The sequence below is a fragment of the Chrysochloris asiatica genome, unplaced genomic scaffold (assembly GCF_000296735.1).
Source record: "Chrysochloris asiatica unplaced genomic scaffold, ChrAsi1.0 scaffold00099, whole genome shotgun sequence".
NCBI classification, from domain to species: domain Eukaryota; kingdom Metazoa; phylum Chordata; class Mammalia; order Afrosoricida; family Chrysochloridae; genus Chrysochloris; species Chrysochloris asiatica.
The window spans coordinates 11,065,131-11,086,752 of NW_006408617.1; the positions used below are offsets into that span (position 1 = coordinate 11,065,131).

General features: G+C 38.7%; 1 protein-coding gene across 1 annotated transcript in view; it reads right to left on the reverse strand.

The window, feature by feature from the left end:
* Positions 1-21,622, reverse strand: part of LRP2 (low density lipoprotein receptor-related protein 2) — a 191,394-nt gene that overhangs the window by 146,472 nt on the left and 23,300 nt on the right. The window contains exons 4-5 of the mRNA XM_006867037.1: positions 4,165-4,272; positions 2,653-2,772 (exon numbers count right to left, since the gene is read on the reverse strand). Coding sequence (XP_006867099.1) covers positions 2,653-2,772; positions 4,165-4,272 — 228 coding nt within the window. The remainder of the gene's footprint in view (positions 1-2,652; positions 2,773-4,164; positions 4,273-21,622) is intronic.

The window sequence follows — 21,622 nt, forward strand, 5'->3', positions numbered from 1 at the left end:
AGAGAAGGACTAAGAGCTGGTGGCCAGGAGCAGACTTGCAGAATGTGCCCTTTGGAGATGTAATTAATTATATATGCCTGATTGAGTTTTTTTGTTTGTGTGTTTTTTTAAAAAAGCTAAAGTGGATAAAGAGAAATACTTTTAACTGATGGTATATGGAGGGAATTATAATCAATGTAATGCAACAAGTTATATGAGTTGTTGAATGTGAAACTGATGATGTGCCCTGTAAACTTTCATTCAATCCACAATAAAAACCTTAAATTAAAAAAAATAAAAATAAAAATAAAGAGTCTGAGGTACTCTTTCTAGCCAGAGACCTTCTCAATTTTCACCTCAAGGGAGATCTCTTGGGGGAAAAAGATGTTGTTCTCTTGTCTAGATATTGAAAGTTGCATTATGGTGATGTAAAATTTGGAACATCTAGAGCTTTTGTGTAACCATGAAAAGTCAATAGGATGAAGATGGCAGAGAAAAAATTGGTTGTTATTATTGAGTTAAATAACTCCTGGTGTGGTGCTTTAGGATAAGCATTGGTCTGCTAACCTCACTGTCAACAGTTCAAATCCTATACAGGGTCTCTATGAGTAGGCAGCAACTCAACAGCACTTAACAGCATGAGATAATTAAGTCCCTCTTTGTTTAATCATTTTGAATATGTTTTGGTTCCTTACAGCTAAAAACATCTACAGGAAATAATTTTTAATTACACAGATGGGCTTAATAAAGAAAACAATAGAATAATACATCATAGACATCTTTCCCACAGGTTTACCATCTTACATTTATCCAAAATTACTCTCAACCAAAATAATTTTCAAACCCATTAAAACATACCTTAAAAGGTATGCTTTTTCTTGAGGAGGTAGAGGTAGGAGGGAAATAGGTATGACTACAAAAGGGTAACATGACAGATTTTTTTTGTTGTTACAGGGAGAGGTTGAGCTAGAGTTAGGAATAAATCTTGGTCTAATTTTTAGGGTTACAGTCAAACCTGTTTTTATTTTTTCTTGAATTCTGCTTGAGTTCCTCTTCATTGGAAGTTCTTTACTACCTTATTCCCTCTTTTTACTTTATGGTTTTGTTGTTGTTAAATCTGAATCTCTGGTTCTCTGTTTTCAGTCTTGTTGGTGAATTTTACTTTGAATAATTCTTCATATGGATTGAGTTCTAGGTGATATTGTCATGCATGTTAGTCTCTGGTTGTTAACTACTGTTGTTGACTCTCTGTCCAAATAACTAATTTTTCCTGAGCTACTCTCAGGATTCTTGTCTTGTCTTCGGTTTTGAAAGTTTGATTACAATATATCTTGGTGATTTTCTTTTGGAGTATTATTTGGCTGTTTTCATAATGTTAGGGAAATTTTCTTCCAACAGTTCTTTGACAATATTCTCTATGGTTTTTGGCTGCTGTTTTCTTGCTGTTGTGGTTGTCTCTTCCTGGTTTGGAATTCTACTCACACGTAAATTATTCCTCTTGACAGTGTCCCACATAAATCTATCTTTATATGTTTTTATTCTTTTTTTCTGACTGTTCTCCTAGCAGATGAATACTGTTCTTCCAGTAGTGTAGTATCTATTTCTGAAGTCTTAGTGTTAATGTTAATGGTTTTCCAATTGCTGTTTTTGTATGGTTCCCATTTTTTCATTAGTTTTGTCAGTTTGTTTCCTGAATTCTTTTGTCTGTTTTCCTTGATACAATCTGCAGTTTTCTCAAGCATTCTCTCAATCCAATGAAGATGCCTAAATAGCATTCTTTTGCATTCTTTATCATCAGGTAGTTCCAATACCATTTCTGGTATATTTTCTGACCCTCTATTTTGGTCATTAGTTTTAGGCACTCTGTCTTGTTTCTTCATGTAAGCTGAAACACTATGCTGTCGTATATGTATTTAATTGATGATTGTTCTCAGGCACTCACCATCTGGGTGTGGTAGAGACTGGAAGTGTAAACGTGATTTAAGGTTCACCGTTTGTGTAGAATAGTTTAGGGCAGGTTCACGCATCTCCAGAGCAAGGGCACAATGCCAGGAGCTCAACCCCAGGCAGAGCAAAGGCTTCACAGGAATGGGGGATGCCACTGGTTGCAGGGTTGGTGAGGATAGGGACTGGCTCCCAGGAGGGCACAGGGACAAAAGAGGACTGTCCTCCATTTCCACCAACCTCCAGGCACATTCTGTGCCTGCAGACACTGTGTCTACAACCACCTGCAAAAGCTCAAGATGGCCTCACCACTCCACCCCAGATCACTGTCCACAGTTTTTCTTCTCTGTCACTGCTCTTCTACTAGGCACTCAATCCACCTCTGTTGTTCTATCCTCTATGTGTATCTGTCTCCAGGTGTTTGTTTGTTACAGCGGTTCAGCTCAGGGCATCCACCTACTCCTCCACCATCTTGCCCAGAAGTTCAAAGAAAGTAGAGTTTAAGAGGTTCTTCCAAATTCCTGTTTTGAACCCCCTAAATGCCTGGGAATGTAGTAGTCGTCAAGGTCTATTTCATTGCTTTTACAATTCTCTTATTGCATAGATTCCCTTATCTTTAAGGACCAGGTCAGCGTTTAAAAGTAATCATTGCATTATGTTTTCTATCAGTGACAGGTTAGGTTTTATATATGCAATGGAACAAAACTAGACTCTTCTATTAATGCTTACAGCACTGATGTTCATCTGAGCCATCTTCACAGTCCATATCCTCATCACACACCCAGTATTGAGGGATGCATGCCCCAGTACTCTTACACTGGAATTGGCCTGTCTGGCAAGGTTGGCGAGCTGAAACAAACCAGAAAAGGATTCATTCTAGCAAACATCCAGACTGCTATACTAGCATCAGCAAGCAAAGCTTATTTTCAAACATAGTTATCAACTTCTGCTCAATATATTTGAAGGCAAATAAATAATAATCGCTCTTTATACAGTCGGTTTTAGCAACAGCACTACAACAAACAGGCATCTATTGAGAAACACTATTCCCCAGCATTTTCATTACTCCCATTTTCAAATGCATTGTTATCCCAAACAGCACACCAAATTGTTCTGTTTTGCTCCTAGTGTTCAACCTAAAATGAACTCAGTAAGCCCCAAGGAGGCAAATAAATAGCACACAACATCCTGTTCCTACAAAAGGTGATCCAGAAGCATCTCCTGGGAGCTTATAAAAACAGAATGTTGTTGATGTTGTGTGCTGTCGAGTCGGTTTCGACCCATAGCGACCCTGTACAGGGTTTCCGAGGGTGTAAATCCTTGCGGGAGTAGAAAGCCTCATCTTTCTCCCGCGGAGCAGCTGGTAGTTTCGAACCGCTGACCTTTAGGTTCACAGCCCGATTCGTAACCACTACGCTACCAGAGCTCCTTATAAAAACAGAATATCTGGCCTTATCTCAAACAAACCAAATCAAATCTGCAATTTAACAAGCTCTCCAGGTATCTATTTGTACGTGAATATTTGAGAAGCACTATTCCACCATTTCATTACTCCTATTTTCAAATGCATTACCATCCCAAACAGCACACCAAATTTTGATTGCTCTGTTTTGCCACAGGATGCCAATAATTCAATTTTCATATCATTCTCCAATTTTTAGATGTTAGCCCTTGGCATTTTCACCTATCAAAATGCATAAAATTGCAATTGTGTGACTGAGCAGCAAATGACTGAACCTCTCCCAAGTTTCAGTTTCTAAATCTGAAACCAAACTCAGAATATCATTCAGAGAATAAAGAAATATATGTGATAGTAATCTCATAATTAGCTAAATGTATAGGTACTATATAATCATATTTTTTAACTAGAATTTGTATAAACCACACTAGCCAATTCTAAGCCACACTGAATCCATCATATAAAAACAGATTCCTTCTTTAGTTCAGGTACTATTTTTTTGTTTGCTCTTCTTAGTGCACAAAATTTCCAGAGTGAATAAGCAAATATAATTTTGTATGGCTTTAGATAAGCTTTTCCAAATTTGTTTCCATATCATGGTCATGGGATAAAGGTAAGATAAAACTAACGTGAATTGGCTATGTGCCTAAAAAAGAATAACATAATTACTAATACTTTATCTCAAAAGACTTGGACTCAACTTTTTCTCTTTTACAGATGAAAATCACTGTGAAGCTCTTAGCTATTCAAAACAAGAGTTCAATCTGGCCCCTCCCACTTACGGCAGCCAAGTTCGTCAGCATTATCGAAACAATCTCCTGTCCCGTCACACCTCCAGGATATCGGTATACAACGTCCATTTCCACAGCGGAAGTGCTGACTGTCACATTCTGTAATACAGCAAACAAGAGAAGACAGTGAGCCACACTGATATCTCACTGAAAAACACAATTTTTTGAGAAACAGAAAACCATCCAACTAAATACTAGTCCAAGGAATGTTGATTATTTATGAAATTATAATAACGGTTTTATAACAATATAAATGGGACTCTGCAGTAATGTCATTTTCATATTTCATACTAAACTTCCTTATATATCTGGCCAGTGACCTCCCCCAGCAGTATGTGCTAAATTAGAATTTCCTCCCTCCCCCCCAAAAAAAGAGCAGCCATAATTGATTATTATCAATTGATGGGACTATCTGAAACTCTAAAAAGTACATCTGACAATACGTAACCTGTTTTTGTTATTGAGGTGTTAGTACTATCTAGTCACTTTCGATTTAGCAATCCCATGTGACAAAGTAGAACTGCAGCCGTAAGGTTTACTTTGCTGTAATCTTTACAGAAGCAAATTGCCAAGACTTTCTCCTGAGGAGATGCTGGGTAGGTAGGTTCACACCAGCCAGCGCTTAACCACTGAGCCACCAGTGCCCTTTATCCTGCTAATTAAAATGTGTATATATTTAAATATTTGTGTCAAGAAGAGATTATGATAATGAGGTTTGGTGATTTGAGTGACAGCTCTTGAATAAATTATACCCTGAGTGGCTGGGACAAGTGGCCTTTATTGGGGCAGACGTGGTAATCATTGTAATGTGTAAGATGCCAACTCTATAAATTCAGCATTACAAAAAAACAGCCAGAGTACACGAAAGGATGCCACATTCCCGTCTTTCTGGTACAACTAGAATATAATTTATCAAGGTAATTTCATTCAGCAAATACATTCAGCAATTTTCCCTAAGAGACAAATTTGGTAGTTGGAAATCCTCTGAACTTCCCTAACTATCTGGCCAGTGACCTCCTTCAGCATTATGTGCCAAATAAGAATTTCTTTTCTTTTCTTTTCTTTTTTTAAACCAAAAAGAGCTGCCAACACCAGCACAACTTGAAAAAGACTCAAAATGATTCTCTCATAAATCCAAGGTAGTGGAGGAATAATTATCAGGGTCGTTAGAATAATTGTATTTTCCCCTATATTTTTAAGCAATCATTTAAGCTAAATTACTCATTTCAATTTTTGGCTAATTCACTCAAAAGGAAGTAAATACACACATCAATTACCTACTCCTAAAATAAATAAACAATGTGCTATCCTGACTTGTGTAAATGCAGACATATCAACAGCATAATGTAAACAGAGTTAAGTGATCTATTCATAGGGGATATAGGCTACTTTGTTCATGGAATGTTCAAATCTGATTGTCTGGTAGTGACATCCTGATTTATAATGTATGCTGCAAATGGTCAGAAACTTCCCTTGGCTAAATGGTGGTACCGAGTGGTACAGGAGTACGTACACCCAAATACCTTCTATAGACTAATGCATGATGGTGGTTGGTGGTGCAGGTCTGGGGTTGGTGGTGCAGGTCTCTTATCAACTACCTTTAAAACACAACAACCTCCCTTGCAAAAATGCCCCTAAGGAATGTACAAATTCACTCTGGAATCCCAGAACTTCTCATTGGATCTTGTTCTACAGAGCACTATTTCCACGGGAGATTAGAGACTTTTGAGGCTTAGCTATTACTGTAACATATATTAAATCACTTTTATCAATTAGGTCCATTGCTAGTAATGCAGTGTAATACATGTGTAAATTCAGTACATAGGTCTCCCTTTGGATCTACTAATTTCTGACTAGAAAACTATAACAATCTAAAGGTCACTTTACTTACAAATAGCTTCATATTAATATGGGACTAAGAAAGACATACTTTTGGGCTATATATATGAAAAGTCTCAGAAATTTTTTAAATATATGTAATTCATGCTATTTCTTATGAAATTTTATTCTAATTCAAATTTTGAGGCTGTGTATTGTTTTTGCTAAAATACACAAACACAACATAAAATAGACAACTTAAAACACCTCAAAGCCAATTATTTAAAAGGAAATTTCTCTCACACATACATACACACATATGCAGACACACACAATGAAACTGATAGTGGAAATTTTACAAGTAACTATAATTATTTTCTCACACTTGATCTCCCTAATCACTAGGTTATCTAAGGTAACATATCAAACTCAATTTATTCAATTTGTTGCTAGATGTACCATAGTGCATTCGTCAAATTCATCTTTTCAAAAGTAACTTTCATGCCTGTTATAACTCCCAAATGACAACTGTTTGGAAATATCTCTCTAGAAAAAACAAACTGACACTCATTGTTGGGTGGCCTCTTAGCAATCAGCCACCATGCGCCTCTGATGTCAGAAGCCTGTCATTCATTCTGTTACAAAGGGAGTACGTGCTGTTTCAAAACAAACGGCTGGTGAAAAGGGCTAGGTCAGGTCTGAAATAACTGCAGGTGCCTTGATTCATATAGACCATGCACTTAAGTTTATTTTAAGAAAGCAGTCTATATTCACAAACTCTCCCAGTCACTAGATTTCATCTACACTTAAAGGAAGGAAATAAGAGATGATTAGGTACGCTGGAGCCAGCCATTGAATTTAAAGGGTAAGTACTCTAATTGGTGTGGTGCTGGAGGATCAGCACTGGCCTGTAAACCACAAGGTGGGCAGTTCAAATCAACCAGCTCCTCCTCAGAAACCCTATACAGAGTCCCTATGAGTCAGAATTGACTACACAGCACTTAAACAGCAACATTCTAAATAGAGTAAAATGTAAAACTCCTTTCAATAACTTGTCTCTAAACGCCCATATTCAACCAATCTCACTTTAACCAAAAGGTAAATTTTAAAGCAAGTTATGTTCATAATTTTAGAACACTTTTTTCCAAATAAAAAGCAAAAAGGAAGACCTAATCCACCCTGAAATAAAAAGCCTTGTTAAGAATCAGACTCACATTGACCAGGAACCACTAGAGCACTCTACCTTCCCCTGTGAAGATAAAAATGTGCTCATATGGTGCTTTTATGGCACCTGTTGTTCTAGCTAGCTTGCCAACATTAACCCATTTAATCCTCAAAACAACCTAGTAAGATTGGATGTTGTTATTAGGAACACTTTGCAAATAAAAAGATTTAGGCACAGAGTAGCTCAGTAACTCATCCAAGGTCACAGAGCAAATATGTGCAAAGTAAGGTTTATACCTGGAAGTCTGGTTCCAGTTAACTATGCTATGTTGACCATTGAATTATATTTCCTTTGACCAGAGAAAATTTTTATTCCACCTAACCCAAATAAATGTGAATGTTTGATTTTTTCCAATTTTATCAACATTGGGTTAATTAATCAGGTTGGTGTGGAATTCACACCAAAGCAGTCTACCTGGTAACCAACATTTCACTTAGATATTCTTGGACTTAGGAAATCTTGCAACAATCTAAAAGTAAGGCATAAAAATCAAATAAGAGTTTTGACTTCTTCAGAAGAATTTATACTAGATCTAGGGATAAACCGGTTTTGAAACCTTAAAGTTCTATAAACTGGAGAAAAGCAAGAGTAATCCTTCCTTTATAAATAGCAATATCCCAAGCATCCTTGTTTAAGCTTTGGAACTAAGAATATGTTAAGATAAAATACTAGAGTAACAGATAGTGGGGTGAGGGTGGGGGTCCTTTGTTTGTTTTCCAGGGCTGGGGACAGCACTGGGTTGAGAATACGTTTCTTTATCCTTTACAACCTCTAAACCCAGCACTGGGCCCTTCTGGGATAGAAAGATAATGGGAAATTTTCCATGAACTCTTGGCAGCCCCCTCAGATCAGGGCTATGTATATCAGGACAAACAATGAGATTTTTAAAAGAAGCTCGTAATCTAAATCTACAAACAAAACAAAACCAAACCCACTGCCATCACCATTCTTCTAATTTATAGCGACCCAATTAGATAATCTCATCTTTCTCCTAGGGAATGGGTGGTAGGTTTTAACCACCGACCTTGTAGTTAGCAGTCCAATGCTGATCCAACAAAATCGGGTATCTGAAATAAAAGCACTACGCACAATTTTCAAGAAAAGTAATAACAAGTAAAATATGATGATAATAATAATGTCAGATTAAAAAGTCATTGTCTTTTACTTAGAAGAGTTTCTTTTTGGCAAATCATTGTCAATGAAACATTGTCCAAAGTTAACTGTATAAAGTAATTTATATGGCAAATCCTATTTCCCAGCTAGATCCTCTTAACATCTGCAGAGCTTTCCATACGCTTGATCTTTATGAGGAATACATGTTTGTTTACAAAGTTGTTGTTGTTGTTAAGTGTCGTCGAGTCGGTTCCAACCCATAGCGTACAAACTAAATCACATGTTAATCCTACCATCTCTGAATGTAAAGAGACAAGTCACTTTTTCTACATTTGTTATTCCCTTTGTATTAATAGACATACTTCTTCTGACACCTATCAATTGGGTGGGTACCCATGTACTATGATTCCTACACTTTCCCCCTTTCAACAAGGCCAGGCACCTTTTGAAGATTTAGAATCACTTGCTTATTTCCAAAATTTTGCTCTAGCCATGAGAGCAAGGGTAATAAATTGTGTGGGAATCCTGCCCTGCCTAATATCACTTTATGGAATTAAAGTCTCAGTTTGTGGAACTGAAGCAAGACATGCACAACAAATCAAATTACTACTCTCCTGCTGCTTCCTGGTTTTCAAAATAGATGACTGCAAAATAGTCGACTGCTCTTTCTGAATTATTATTTCAGCCCTCTGACATTTTATTAAAGCAAAATAATATCATTTTAATAAGCCATTGTAACCCTCCAAGGCTGAAACTCAAAGGGAACACGTGAGCAGGTATGTAAGTTTGCTGGAGACCACGTTGATCTACTGCTGAGTGGAAGAGGAGGAAAGGCAGTGATGAAAATATGAGCTGAGTTTGACCACATTCCATAGACTCCCATCAACCTGGAGATGAGAGAAAGAAGAGGAAGGGCTGGTTGGTCTGAAGTATGGTGAGACCTGGGAACTCTTAAACCCATAGACAAGGACCTAACCCCGGAGGGCTAGAGCTGAAAGCAAAGTGTCCAGCTGATATGAAGTGAGTGGACATACACAAGAACGCCCAAACTTGTAGATGGTACCCATTCAACCTAGTCTCGATGGCTTGATGATCAGAACTCCACTAGAGGAAGATTTTTTTTAAAATTTTTTAATTTTTGATAAAGGAAACAAGTGTAAATTGCTACAATTTGATGAACTTGACCTATACTTATGGATGTAGTAGCTCAAAATGCCAACTGAGAGGGAAGGAGTCTTCACATCAAGTATCAAGTACCTCTGTACACAGGGTAGATACGGATGGGCAACTTAGACACTGGCTACCAAAATGAGGGGGAGATAAAGACACAAAGTGATTGGCTTACAAGTTTTCAAGAAAGTTTAGTTTAAGAGTCTGTGGGGAAAGGCAGGCAGAATCCCAACTGAATCATTTTCATCTTGTCTAGACGAGTCTGTTGAAAGGAGATGGGGATAAGATTCTTATGATTCAATAGTGAGTAATTATTAGGCATATAGCAGAGGTGGAGCTCACCTTTCAAGTCCTCCATCTGCTCCTGATCCAAAGCACCTCCCCCAGAGCTGCCAAATGTCCTACTTGCTAATGTTAAGTGCTGTCGAGTCAGTTCTGACCCATAGCAAGCCCATATAGGGTTTCCGAGGAGCTGCTGGTGAGCTTGAACTGCCAACCTTGCAGTTCAAATGACTGCAGTCCAGTGGATTAACCCATAGTGCCACACCAGGACTCCAAATACATTTCCCCAAATCGCTCATGTAAGCATACAACCCACAGAATTCAGACAATCCTAGCAATAGTCAACTGATCCCAAAACAACTTAACTATTTGCTTAGTAATTGCACTGGACTGTTAACCACAAGCTCAGCAGTTTAAATCCACCAGCCATTCCTCAGAACACTGCTATGAGTCATAACTAGCTCGATGGCACTAAGAACAGCAAAAACTAGCAAAACAGAAAAATATTGAAAGATAGCAGGAAGCACCACCAAAAGGAGATGAATACACACTGGTCCAAAAACAACTGGTCAACCTTTAGCCATTTTTAGGAGGTAGCATATGATAAAGAACCCATGGGTTTGGAAGGAAGTAGGCTAAGCTGTAATAAAGACAGTGACAAAAAACATGTTTCAATAAACAGACAATGGTGGATGTGCTCACTGGTCTATGCCAAGACATTTGGAAGCTAGCTACCTGGCCAACCGACTGGGAGAGATTCAAATATATGCCCATTACAAAGAAAGGTGATCCAAAATATGTGGAAATAATCTAATATTACATATCATTAATATCACATGCAAGTAAAATTTTGTTGAAGATAGTTCAAAAACAATTGTAACAATTGCATCAATCCATTAACAAGGAACTGAAAAAACTCAAGCCGGATTCCATAGAGGCCATGGAATGAGGAATATTATTGCAGATGGATCCTGACTGAAAGCAGAGAAATCCAAAAAACATGGTTATCTGTGTCTTACCGACTATACAAAAAGGTATTCAGCTGTGTGGATCATAACAAATTATGGATAACATTATGAAAAATGGGAATTCCAGAACATTTCATTATGTTCATGAGGAACCTGTACCAAGAGGCAGTTGTTAGAATTTTAAAACAAGGTAACCATCAGTTATGCTGCATGCTATTCAATCTGTATGCTGAGCAAATAGTCAGAAACTGGATTATATGAGAAAGAAAATGGCATCAGGATGGGAGGAAGATACATAGATGACAGCCTTGCAAAAGAGGATTTGAAGCATTTACTGGAAAATACTGGTAAATATAAAAAAAAAACTATACCCTTCAATATGAATTATACCTCAATGTAAAGAAAACAAAAATTAATAATAGCATCATGATAAACAGACAATACTGAAGCTGCCATGAATTTAATTCTACTTGGATCCACAATCACCCATGCCCATGGAAACAGCAGTGAATAAATCAAATGACAATAGCGAGTTGGAGAAATCTGCTGCAAAAGTGTCAAGAAGCAAAGATGTCACTTTGAGAACTACGGTGTGTCTCTGATCCAATCAATTGCCTTATATGCTGGACCATGAATAAGGAAGACCAAAGAATTGATGGCTTTGAATCATGGTGTTGAATATTTACTATACGACGGACTGCCAGAAGAACAAACAAATCTGTGTTGGAAGAAGTATCCTCCTTAGAAGAGAGGATAGAGATACTTCATCTCATGACCTTTGGACATGCCATTAAGAGGGACCAATCCCTGGAGAAAGACATCATGCTTGGTGAAGTAACGGCTCAGCAAAAAAGAGGAAGACCCTCAATGAGGCTGCAACAAAGGGCTCAAGCATGGCAATGGTTGCAAAGATGGTGCAGAACCAGGCAGTGTGTTTTATTTCTATTGTACCTAAGGCTGATGCATCGGAACTGGCTCATCAGCACCTAACAACAACTATCAGAGCAGCATCTTGATTCGAAAGTGGGAAGTTTATGTTACTAATTTAGCTACTCTTCTCTATTGTCCTTTTAACACTATCTACCTGCCTTTCTCCCCTTCCCTCCAGTCTCTAACATCCACTTACTTCTCAGTGAGCACCTCTCACCCCTGTAACTAAGCTGCCAGGGACTTCACACCAGGAAAGCATTTTAAACAAAGCCACACTTCTTGGAAGTTTTCAAGAGGACACCATGGGCATCTATTGCAAAACTATCCTAGGCAAAGCAAGATTATAGCATAATCTCGGCCTGGCCCCACCCCTGGCCCCCACCTGCTACATGCCAGGAGTGCCATCCCCCAGGACTGTGACAACAAAAACACCCCCAAACACATCCAAACGACCTTTGAGAGTGGTGGTACCACTTCCCGGTTGAGAACAACTTAGAACCTCTAAGCAGCTTGGATAGTCACAGCTCAAAAGTCTTAACCCATATGAAAGAGATCATCTAAGAAAGCCCCTATAATAAATTCTCCCCTTCTAAAGATAATAAAATCCCACTCCCTCCCACCCATCAATAAGAGAACCTGGAATTGGGTAATACCATGCTGCAGCTGCTAGTACCAGCAACTCAATGAACTCCCCTGGGAGTGTGATAAAGTTCCAGGAGGCCTGCTTCACCCTGGAATGCTCCACAGTGTGGTCAGTTTGACTCCACAGAGTCCATTCCAAAGAGATGTTGGGGGTGGGGGGAAGGTCACGTCAGAAAAGAAAAGGCCAAAACTCTACAATCCTCAAGCAGTTCTGTATTAATGTAAAGGATCGTTGCTACAGAAAACAGTTTTATAAATACACCTGCTTCAGGGCGCAACCTTTTCCAACCAGAAATAATTTCCTCTCTCCACCCCTGCTATATACCTGCACAAAAGAATTAAAATATTAATTGAAAAACATTTAAGTGTTTGATACAGCCAAAAGAATCTCCAAGTTTTTACCAAGAATGTTCGGCAATAAAAACTTCCTGCCAGCCAGTGTCAAAACACTAAAATTGTAGTCACATGCATCTTTTCTGTACTTTTCCTGAATAATTCATGCAGTGCTTTCTTTTCCAGCTTGTTAACAAGGTTCCTATAGATGGACTACCCCTCCACATTGAAGAAACCAGAGCCCAAGAACTGCCCTCCTCCCTAAACCTCCAGGGACTAACTGGTTATTTACCCCCTTTAATAGTCAAAGAGCTATACTTCAAAGATGCTGAAAAGAACACCATCCAAACAGAAGAAAATTTAAGATACTCTGCCTACTGGGTTAAATAAGGACACAATGAATCAAAGTACTAAAGAAAGAGTAAATGCCCTTCAGCACTTAATGATTTAACATGTCCTGTAGAGAAACTATAAATCACCCCCATTTAAGAGCTGAGTTTTCAACTCCAGTCACCTAGAGGATTCCTATATGAACTCTTGACTAGTAGTATAAATTATTGGGAAATAGATGAATGGAAACAAACACTGAAAAGGGAAACTGACACACAAAAGTTTTATAAACAGTGAGGTTTATAAAAAGCTCTCAAATACAGCCTTTACAGACAGTAAGTATGAAGCCAGGGTTTCTTATTAATTAGACACAAATGTTGGTCAGATTAAAGCACTGTTCCTCTGGTCATCTTCACAAGCAGACTGTGCAGCTATAAAACGAACAACTGCTTGCTAATTGGAAATGATGACAATAGCAACAATAAGAAACTGACTCATAAATGATGGCTTTAGGGTTTCTCAACAGAGACTAACATGTTTACAGCTACTATATGGACCTTTGTGAGTGAATCTTACAAACACCTTGCCTTAGTCCTTTTCTTACTCCAATATTTACTCCAATAAGAAAGAAATTAGAAGAATGAGAGAGTCAGAGATGGAGAAAGAGAAAAGAGAGAGGAAGAGAAAAAAGGAGGCAACATGGGGTGTCAAGGTTAACAATCAGGGTCCAAACACTAAATTTAATGATAGATAGCATTTTGAAGTTCTGATGTGGCATTATAGAAAAAACACTGGACTGCTAAGCACAGAGCTAACAGTTCAAATTCACCAGCCACTCCTCGGAGCTTAACAACAGCATTTTATACTTCAACCTCAAGCTGGTACAAATCTGGCAACTATTCCTTATTTCACGATGGTCCAAAATCATACTGAGCCAGTATGTGATGCTTAAATGGATTTATAAATCATAAATTACATGCTAGGAACTAAATAGTCCCTTAGTCTTATGTTTTCAGTAAACAGAGATGAACAGATGTGTATATCATTTATTCTGAAGCAGGTAATGTTTCAATATTAATAACTCTAATGTTAACGCTGATCAAGAATGATGTTTATGATGGGTTCACTACAACTGTTATTTACAAAATGCTGAACTTTTTCAATAGTCTAATTATTTGGAAAATAGCTAAAGGGCACACTTCTAAAAACAGACATACAACTCAGTTTTGACGGTTTCACTGTGGACATGTATGGTTAAGAATTTTCTTAAGCTATTATTACAGTTCAGCAAGAATACCAAAAGTATTCCATTGATACATGACGTTTTGAGGGGGCAGTAGGTAAAGGTAATTAATCACTTAGTAACTGTACTGCCAACCACAAAGTCAGCAGTTCAAACCCACCTGCTGCTCCTAGGAAACCCTATACAGAGTCATTATAAGTCAGAACTGACTCAACTCAGCACTTAACAACCACAACAATAAATTGAAGTGAGGAAGTTTACATTTATTTTGTTAATGTTTTACATAAATTTTTTATGATTTGTAACGCACTGGAATGAGAATCACAAGGTCTGTGGTTCAAACCCAATTTCCACTCCACAGGAGAAAGATGAGGCTTTCTGCTCCCATGAAGATTAAAGCCTCAAAAACCCTATATATAGTCACAGAACACTAGAAGAAAGAGCGAAGCATCTGGCTGATATGAAGTGAGAGGAGATGCACAAGAACAGCCATACTTGCAAACAGTACCCAACTGACCTGGCTTCAATGACTGGATGATCAGAATTTGACTAGGAGAAGAAAGAAGAAAAGAAGACTGGGGGGGGGGGGGAGGGAGTAACCCACTATAATTTGATGAACTTTACCTATACTTATGGATGTAGTAGCTCAAAAAAGGGAACAAATCTTTACAGTGAGGATCACTCCCACCCCTTCAGTGCACAGGCTTGACAGGGATCAGCAACTTAGATATTGACTACCCAAAATGGGGGGAAGGGGGCCTATAAAGGCAACAAGTGACTGGCTTACAGGCTTTCAAGAGGGAGCCTAGTTCCAGACGGGGCAGGGGTAGGTACAAAATCTTCATTGAATGAGTTCCAATCTGTTGGCACAGGGTTGGTGAAAGGAAATGAGGATAAGACTCTTGTGGTACAACAGTGAATAATGACCATCAGGACTGACTGTGAGGGTCAGAAATGTAAAAGATAGACGTTTTGTAGCAAAAGGAGGGGAGTGATTGATTTTGCAGCCCAGGAGCAGAGGTCCCTGGGACATCAAGTGAGAACAGCAGAGAGAGGGACCCTACCCAAAGAGGCAGTGACGCCAGGGATGAAGACAGAAGACAGAGCCAAGATGATGACGATGACGTGGACAGATGGAGCAGGTGGGGCCACTGGACTCAGGGAGGGAGAGGGGCTGTGCGCTGATAGCTGGGGGGCGGGCCTGTGGGTGTACCCTTTGGTTATTTGATGATGCATGGAAGTGATGGTAATCATTGCAATGAAATGAAATACTATAGGATAAATGTAAAACCGATGTTCTCCCATGTAAACCCACATAATTCACAATAAAAACTTTAAAAAATAAAAAAGCCATATACAGGGTTCACTATGAATCAGAATTGACTTGATGGCACTTAACTATTATTACTGTTAATTCTTTATAGTAATCACAATGATAACTAAGCCCTAAAACTTAAGAAGTGACAAGATATACCTAAGAAAGATCTTACATGTAGAAGATGAAAACTCTCCCGCCATGACCATGGTAGTATTTTATATTTTTCATATAAAATATAAACATTTTATATGAAAAATAAAATGGTTGAACGGAAACAAACATTGAAAAAGAAGTAGTAGAACAAATGATCAAAAGAGGTGACGGATTTCACCATGTACAGAGTTTTATTCTACACTGTGAGCTGCTGAGGGCAGTAGCAAGCAGTTCTGTACTCCTGGTGCCTGACACAACACCTCATGGTACCCAATTGGCCTTAAATAAATGAACAAATAAATGCATCTGGAGTCCTGATGTGGCGCTGTAAGATTAAGCACTGGACTGTTCTGCTAAATTGCATTTCCTTTCTGATAACCACAAGGTCAGTGGCTCAAACCATCAGCCTCGGAAACCCTATAGAGGGTCACTATGAATTGGAACTGACTCAACTGCACTTAACAACATATAGAATAAGTAAGTGAAGTCAAGACGACTTCTTTAAGATGACAAAGTCTTGAGATCTGATGTTTTATGGCCTTTTTCCAATGGACCCTGCTGTTTAAACACTGTCTCTTCCAATTTAAGGTATCCTGGTGGTACAGTGGCTAAGCATTCAAATACTACCCAAAAGGTTGACAACTCGAATCCACCAGCTGCTGAGGAGAAAGATGTGACAGTCTGTTTTCCATTCAGCCTTGGAAACTCTGTGGGGAAATCTTACTCGTTCGGCAAGCCAATAAGTCATAATCAACGAGTGGGCAACCAATTAAGTTGGTCTTCCAACTCATCTAACAATTTAACTACCATCTTCAATGTTAACTTGCATGAGAGGCCAGAAACACTCTACAAAGTCACCCCCAAATCATTGGGAGCCTATTTATATGTTCATGTCAGTCTCTACGAATTCAATAATGGCTAAGACTTTCAATGCTATAGGAAACACTTCTTTGGTAAGGAAAGGGCTGTTACTTCCCTTTAGTCTCCTCCCCCTGCCCTCCATCCAAAAGAAAATGCCACAAGAGCACGTCTGGTTCCACAAAAAAAAAAAAAAAAAATAATTAAGCAATTTATTAACATAACATGATAATGATTTTAGTTGCTAGCTTGTAAATTTATAAAATAGGACCCATTGCATTTCCTTTCATGATAAAGTCACATGAGACTTTCTGTGTCTCCTCTACTGCACTGATTTGAACAGACTGAACTTCAGCTTTACTTCCCCAGCAATCTATCTGTTCCCCAGGAGTTCTTGGGCCCTGGTTCGTTATGCCTGTGCTCCAACAGCATTTCTAGACATTCAAATCACTTCCACTCCCTATAAATGTCATCACTTCATGTTGTAACGTGACTGTGAAGACTTGAAAGGGCTCAATTGCTTGCTGACACAGCATCAACAACATTATATGGTCACCAACTGACACCCATGTATAATGACACGGTCTTCACATTTTCTGCCCAAATGTGAATTTGAATAGTAGTTTAAATGAAATTGTAAGCGTTCTGTGATAATGAACAGAAACAGGAGGAAAAAAGGTACTGCTTTCCAAAGATTTTACCTAATCTTTTTTTTTAAGTATTATAAGTAATAGTAACAAAAATCTGTCACATGATTAAAACTTTAGTCATGTATTTAAATAGACTCTTAGAATTTTAGTGATAGATAAAAATTATAGTTTTATTAATAGGCTGTACTAGGGAATGCATGCAATAAAACCTCTATTAATTGTAACACAAAATTACTTGTTCACTGGAATTTGGTCTGTTTTAAACTAATAGACTGGTTTTAGGGATTTGAGCAAAACAATTTTCCGTAGATGTCCCACTTCTGGGAATTGAAGTGCCTATAGCTAAAGTCCTAAATTAGCCAAAGAATAAGTTAGCTGATATCCATAATTTAAAAGTATGTAAAAATTAGTATCATAAAGACTTTAGATTTTTTTCCTTAAGAACTAAAATGAGAAGATACCAATGGGAAAAAAAACACAAGCTCCAACTCTTCGCATAGCTCGGACTCCGACCCATCCCCAACATCATTCTAGACTGCAGGTCCCATAAGGGCAGGAATTATCTGTCATAAGATAATGCACCTGTGAATCTTCACTCAATAAATATTTGTTGCTTTGCTGAATTACCATTATATGTTGTTGTTGTTAAGTGCCGTCAAGTCGGTTCCAACTCATGGCAACCCTGTAGCAGGCTTCCAAAGCAGTAAATCTTTGGGGGAACAGAAAGTCTCATCTTTATACCACTAGTATCATATATTTGGATTTAAATTTTCTGATATGCAGCTTCCTTGCCTGCAAAATTAAAGTCTCCTTAAAAGAAGCTCTGGTAGCGTGGTGGTTACAAGTTAGGCTGCTAACATCAAGGTCAGCAGTTCGAAACTACCAGCTGTTCTGCGGGAGAAAGATGAGGCTTTCTGCTCCAGCAAAGATTTACTACAGCCTTGGAAACTCTTAGGCATGACCAAGAGGGAACCTGCCTTTATGGAGGTACCTTGGTAATCCAGGCACTGCTAATGGCTTATGGTGGTGGTGTGACAAGGAGTCAGTTCCAACTCATAGCGACCCTGCATAGGGTTGCTGTGATTCTAAGAGTCTGTTGTTAGACGCCATTGAATCATAACAACCCTGTGTAGGCTTTCGGAAGAAAGACTACCTTATTGTTAGTTCAGCATTCGTCCTATGGCGCCACACCAGGATCCCTCTAGGAGTCTAGGAAGCAAAATAACAGATCTATTTTTTCCTCTAATAACTGATTGAGAGGAAGCTCCAAAATCTTAATCTCACGTTTGAGAACAAAGATGGGTAGTGGTTGCCTTGGTTGGTGGTTGTGTGCCCTGGGGTCAATCCCAACTCTTAGCGACCCTTTATAGTGTTTCCAAGACTGTAAATCTTTATGAGAACAGAAAGCCTCATCTTTCACCCATGCGTCAGCTTATAGATTCGAACTGCTAAGTTTTCAGTTAGCAGCCCAACTCATCACCTACTATACTGCCAAGCCCTGACTAAATATTAAGACTGAGCCTTGGAAACACAGATCAAGACAGAGACAAAGCCACTCCTCCCACTGATGTCTAATTTTTATGCAACTCATATTTTTCCTCCAGTGAGCATTTTTAGAATTTTGTCTGTCTAAATCAGTCTGTCTCAGTGGTTCTCTGGAATTCTGATACAAAATCTTCAAGCAAAGAAATTAACTATACACAAAAAAATCATGATGTATAAAGGGCTTCAAAAAGTCCATGGAAAACTTGAATTCAAACATAATGAATTTTTCCACAAACTTTTTGAAGTCACCTCACATAAAGGCTTTCCCAGAATAGACCTCAAATCACCATTCTGCACATAAAACATGGACACGATTATTTTTATATAGCCATAAAAGAATCTGATATTGCACTTCACTCATATTTCAACACAAACCAAAGAACTGAGGAAGTAAAAAAATTCGGCATTTTAATCAACTGAAAAGATTTCCAGTTAGAGGGAAAGTTCTCAGATTCTCCAGATCCTACGGCAGCCTGGGTGGTGCTGAAATACTAGTCAAAAGGCTGGTGTTTTGAACCCACCCAGACGCACCTAAAGACAGTTCTGGCAATCTGCAAATAATAATAACAACAAGATCCCAAATATAAATGCATTTCAAATGCTTCCTAAATGTATGAAAAATATTCATTTTCCTCACTCTCTAAATTTTCTCTTATATATTTAATAGAGAAATGCTACAAATGCAAACATGTTATGACTAAACTAAATATGTGATATAGGAGTCCTGGTATGGCACCGTAGACTAAGCACTGGAGGGCGGAGGTTCAAACCCACCAGCTGCTCCTTGGAAAGCCAACTACCTCCCTTGGCAACCTGTGGGGTAGACCCAGCTACACAGGGTCACTATGACTCTATGCCACTTAGCAACAACAATATGTGATAACCCTTTACAATACATTCAAAGGAAAACTTTATCATCTTATGTTACTTCCTTCCTTCTGGCTAAATGAGAATTTGTGTAAATTGAGACAACCAACTCTTCCAAAATGAAGAAAAAAGAACAAATTATCTCAGTGCCATGACCCCAGCATCACAGAGTCCTTACCTCCTTCCTAAGTATTATCTACTGCAAAGAGCAAGTATTCCCAACTCAATTCAGTCAAAAACAAACAAAAAAAAATACCATATCATGCATTGGAACTCTGAGAGCCCAGCCCCTTTATCTATGTGCTCTTAATTAAGAATACAGAAATAACAGTTGTCAGGAATTTGCTCACAGCAATTTGATTTCCTACAAACAAGCCAGTACAACCACCCCATCTCCTATAAAAGCTAAATCAAAGCCAGCTCTACCCTGAGAAGGTTATGTTCAGTGTGTACTCAACACTTCACCAGGTTTCGCAGGTAAAGTTACTAAGAAGGATGAAGAATCGAAACATAAAAGATTTCTGATAGTCCAGGAATGAGGAGACAAGGGGCCCACTTCTGCTTCATTTTCTCCAACATCTTCTCAAAATCCTTTCCTTCTCTTTCCCTGAGATCTTCATGAGATTGCCAGAATTTTCATAGCTCATCACCCTGACCCTCATCTATTCTCAACTGAGCTAATAATTCACAGTCAGGCTTAATTGATTCATAAAGTCTTCCATGAGTACTTGTACTTTCAACAGAAGATTGGAAGCCCTCAAACAAAAATAAATTTCCTAATTGTGACATTTTAGGTATCCTTTAATGCCCAAATACCTCCCTTGCCAACTTGTGGGGCAGATCTTAGGGCGATCGAGTATCTTATCAGGGCTCCTGACACCGTACCACATAGGTTATGGTACATGTATAAAGTCTTCTTTGCTGCTGCCAGAAACCTTGTCAGCAGTGAGAGTGCATTCTTGCATAAAAGCACAGGCCTGTTAAATACCGTCTAAGGGATTTCTAGGAGAATTTGGTGACATCTCTGGATCAAGTATAATCTGGGCCAAAGAAAAAACTCCCTAAGGCTATATTGCAAAAGCCAGGGCTTCAAAACCCTAAAGAGAGTTGGCTAACAAATGAACATGACTGATTGAAACACTAGTTTGGGGGTTTTTTTGTAAGGTGAAACCCTTACACTTCACTATTTCTAACTGGAGGAAGTCTTGCCACTGAAAACACATGATTTACTAATGTGAAATATATGTGTATGTGCACAAAGAAGCCCTATGTTACAACGTAACTCAATACTCCTTCCTAAAAGTTCATGGTACCAAGTGCTCATGTGACCATGAATTTGCTTCCTACCACTTGACTAACTCAAATGTGTTTCAGTAAGAATGCCCCCGACCCCACCTATTAGTTCAAAACCTAAGATTCTGTATTTCCCTTCATTTATGCATTCAACCCAGCATATCTAAAGGCCAACAGCTTCAACGGAAGGTTGAGAAACAGTCTGAACAGTCAGATGACTGATAACCTGAATGTTTTATAGTGTATTGAAAAGCTCAGGGAATGGTGGGTGAATACTTAGAAAGTACTTTCCAGAGTTCAGTTCCTTGAATACACAGCCTGGGTTTCAAACCTCAGAATCCTCATTTAAGTAACCCTAAGATGTGCATGGAGCTCTGGTAGCGTACTGATTATAAATCTGACCCGCAAGGTCAGCAGTCGAAACTACCAGCTGCTCCGCAGGAGAAAGATGAGGCTTTCTGCTCCCGTAAAGATTTACAGCCTCGGAAACCCTGGACAGGGTCACTATGAGTCAAACCGACTCCACAGCTCATAACAACAACAATAATGATGGGCATGGAATCCTGGTGCGGCACTGTGGGTTAATAAGCCGGACTGCAAAGCCATTTGAACTGCAAGGTTGGCGGTTCAAGCTCACCAACTGCTCCTTGGAAACACTGTACAGGGTCACCATGGGTCGGAACCAACTCAATGGCACTTAACAACAACAAC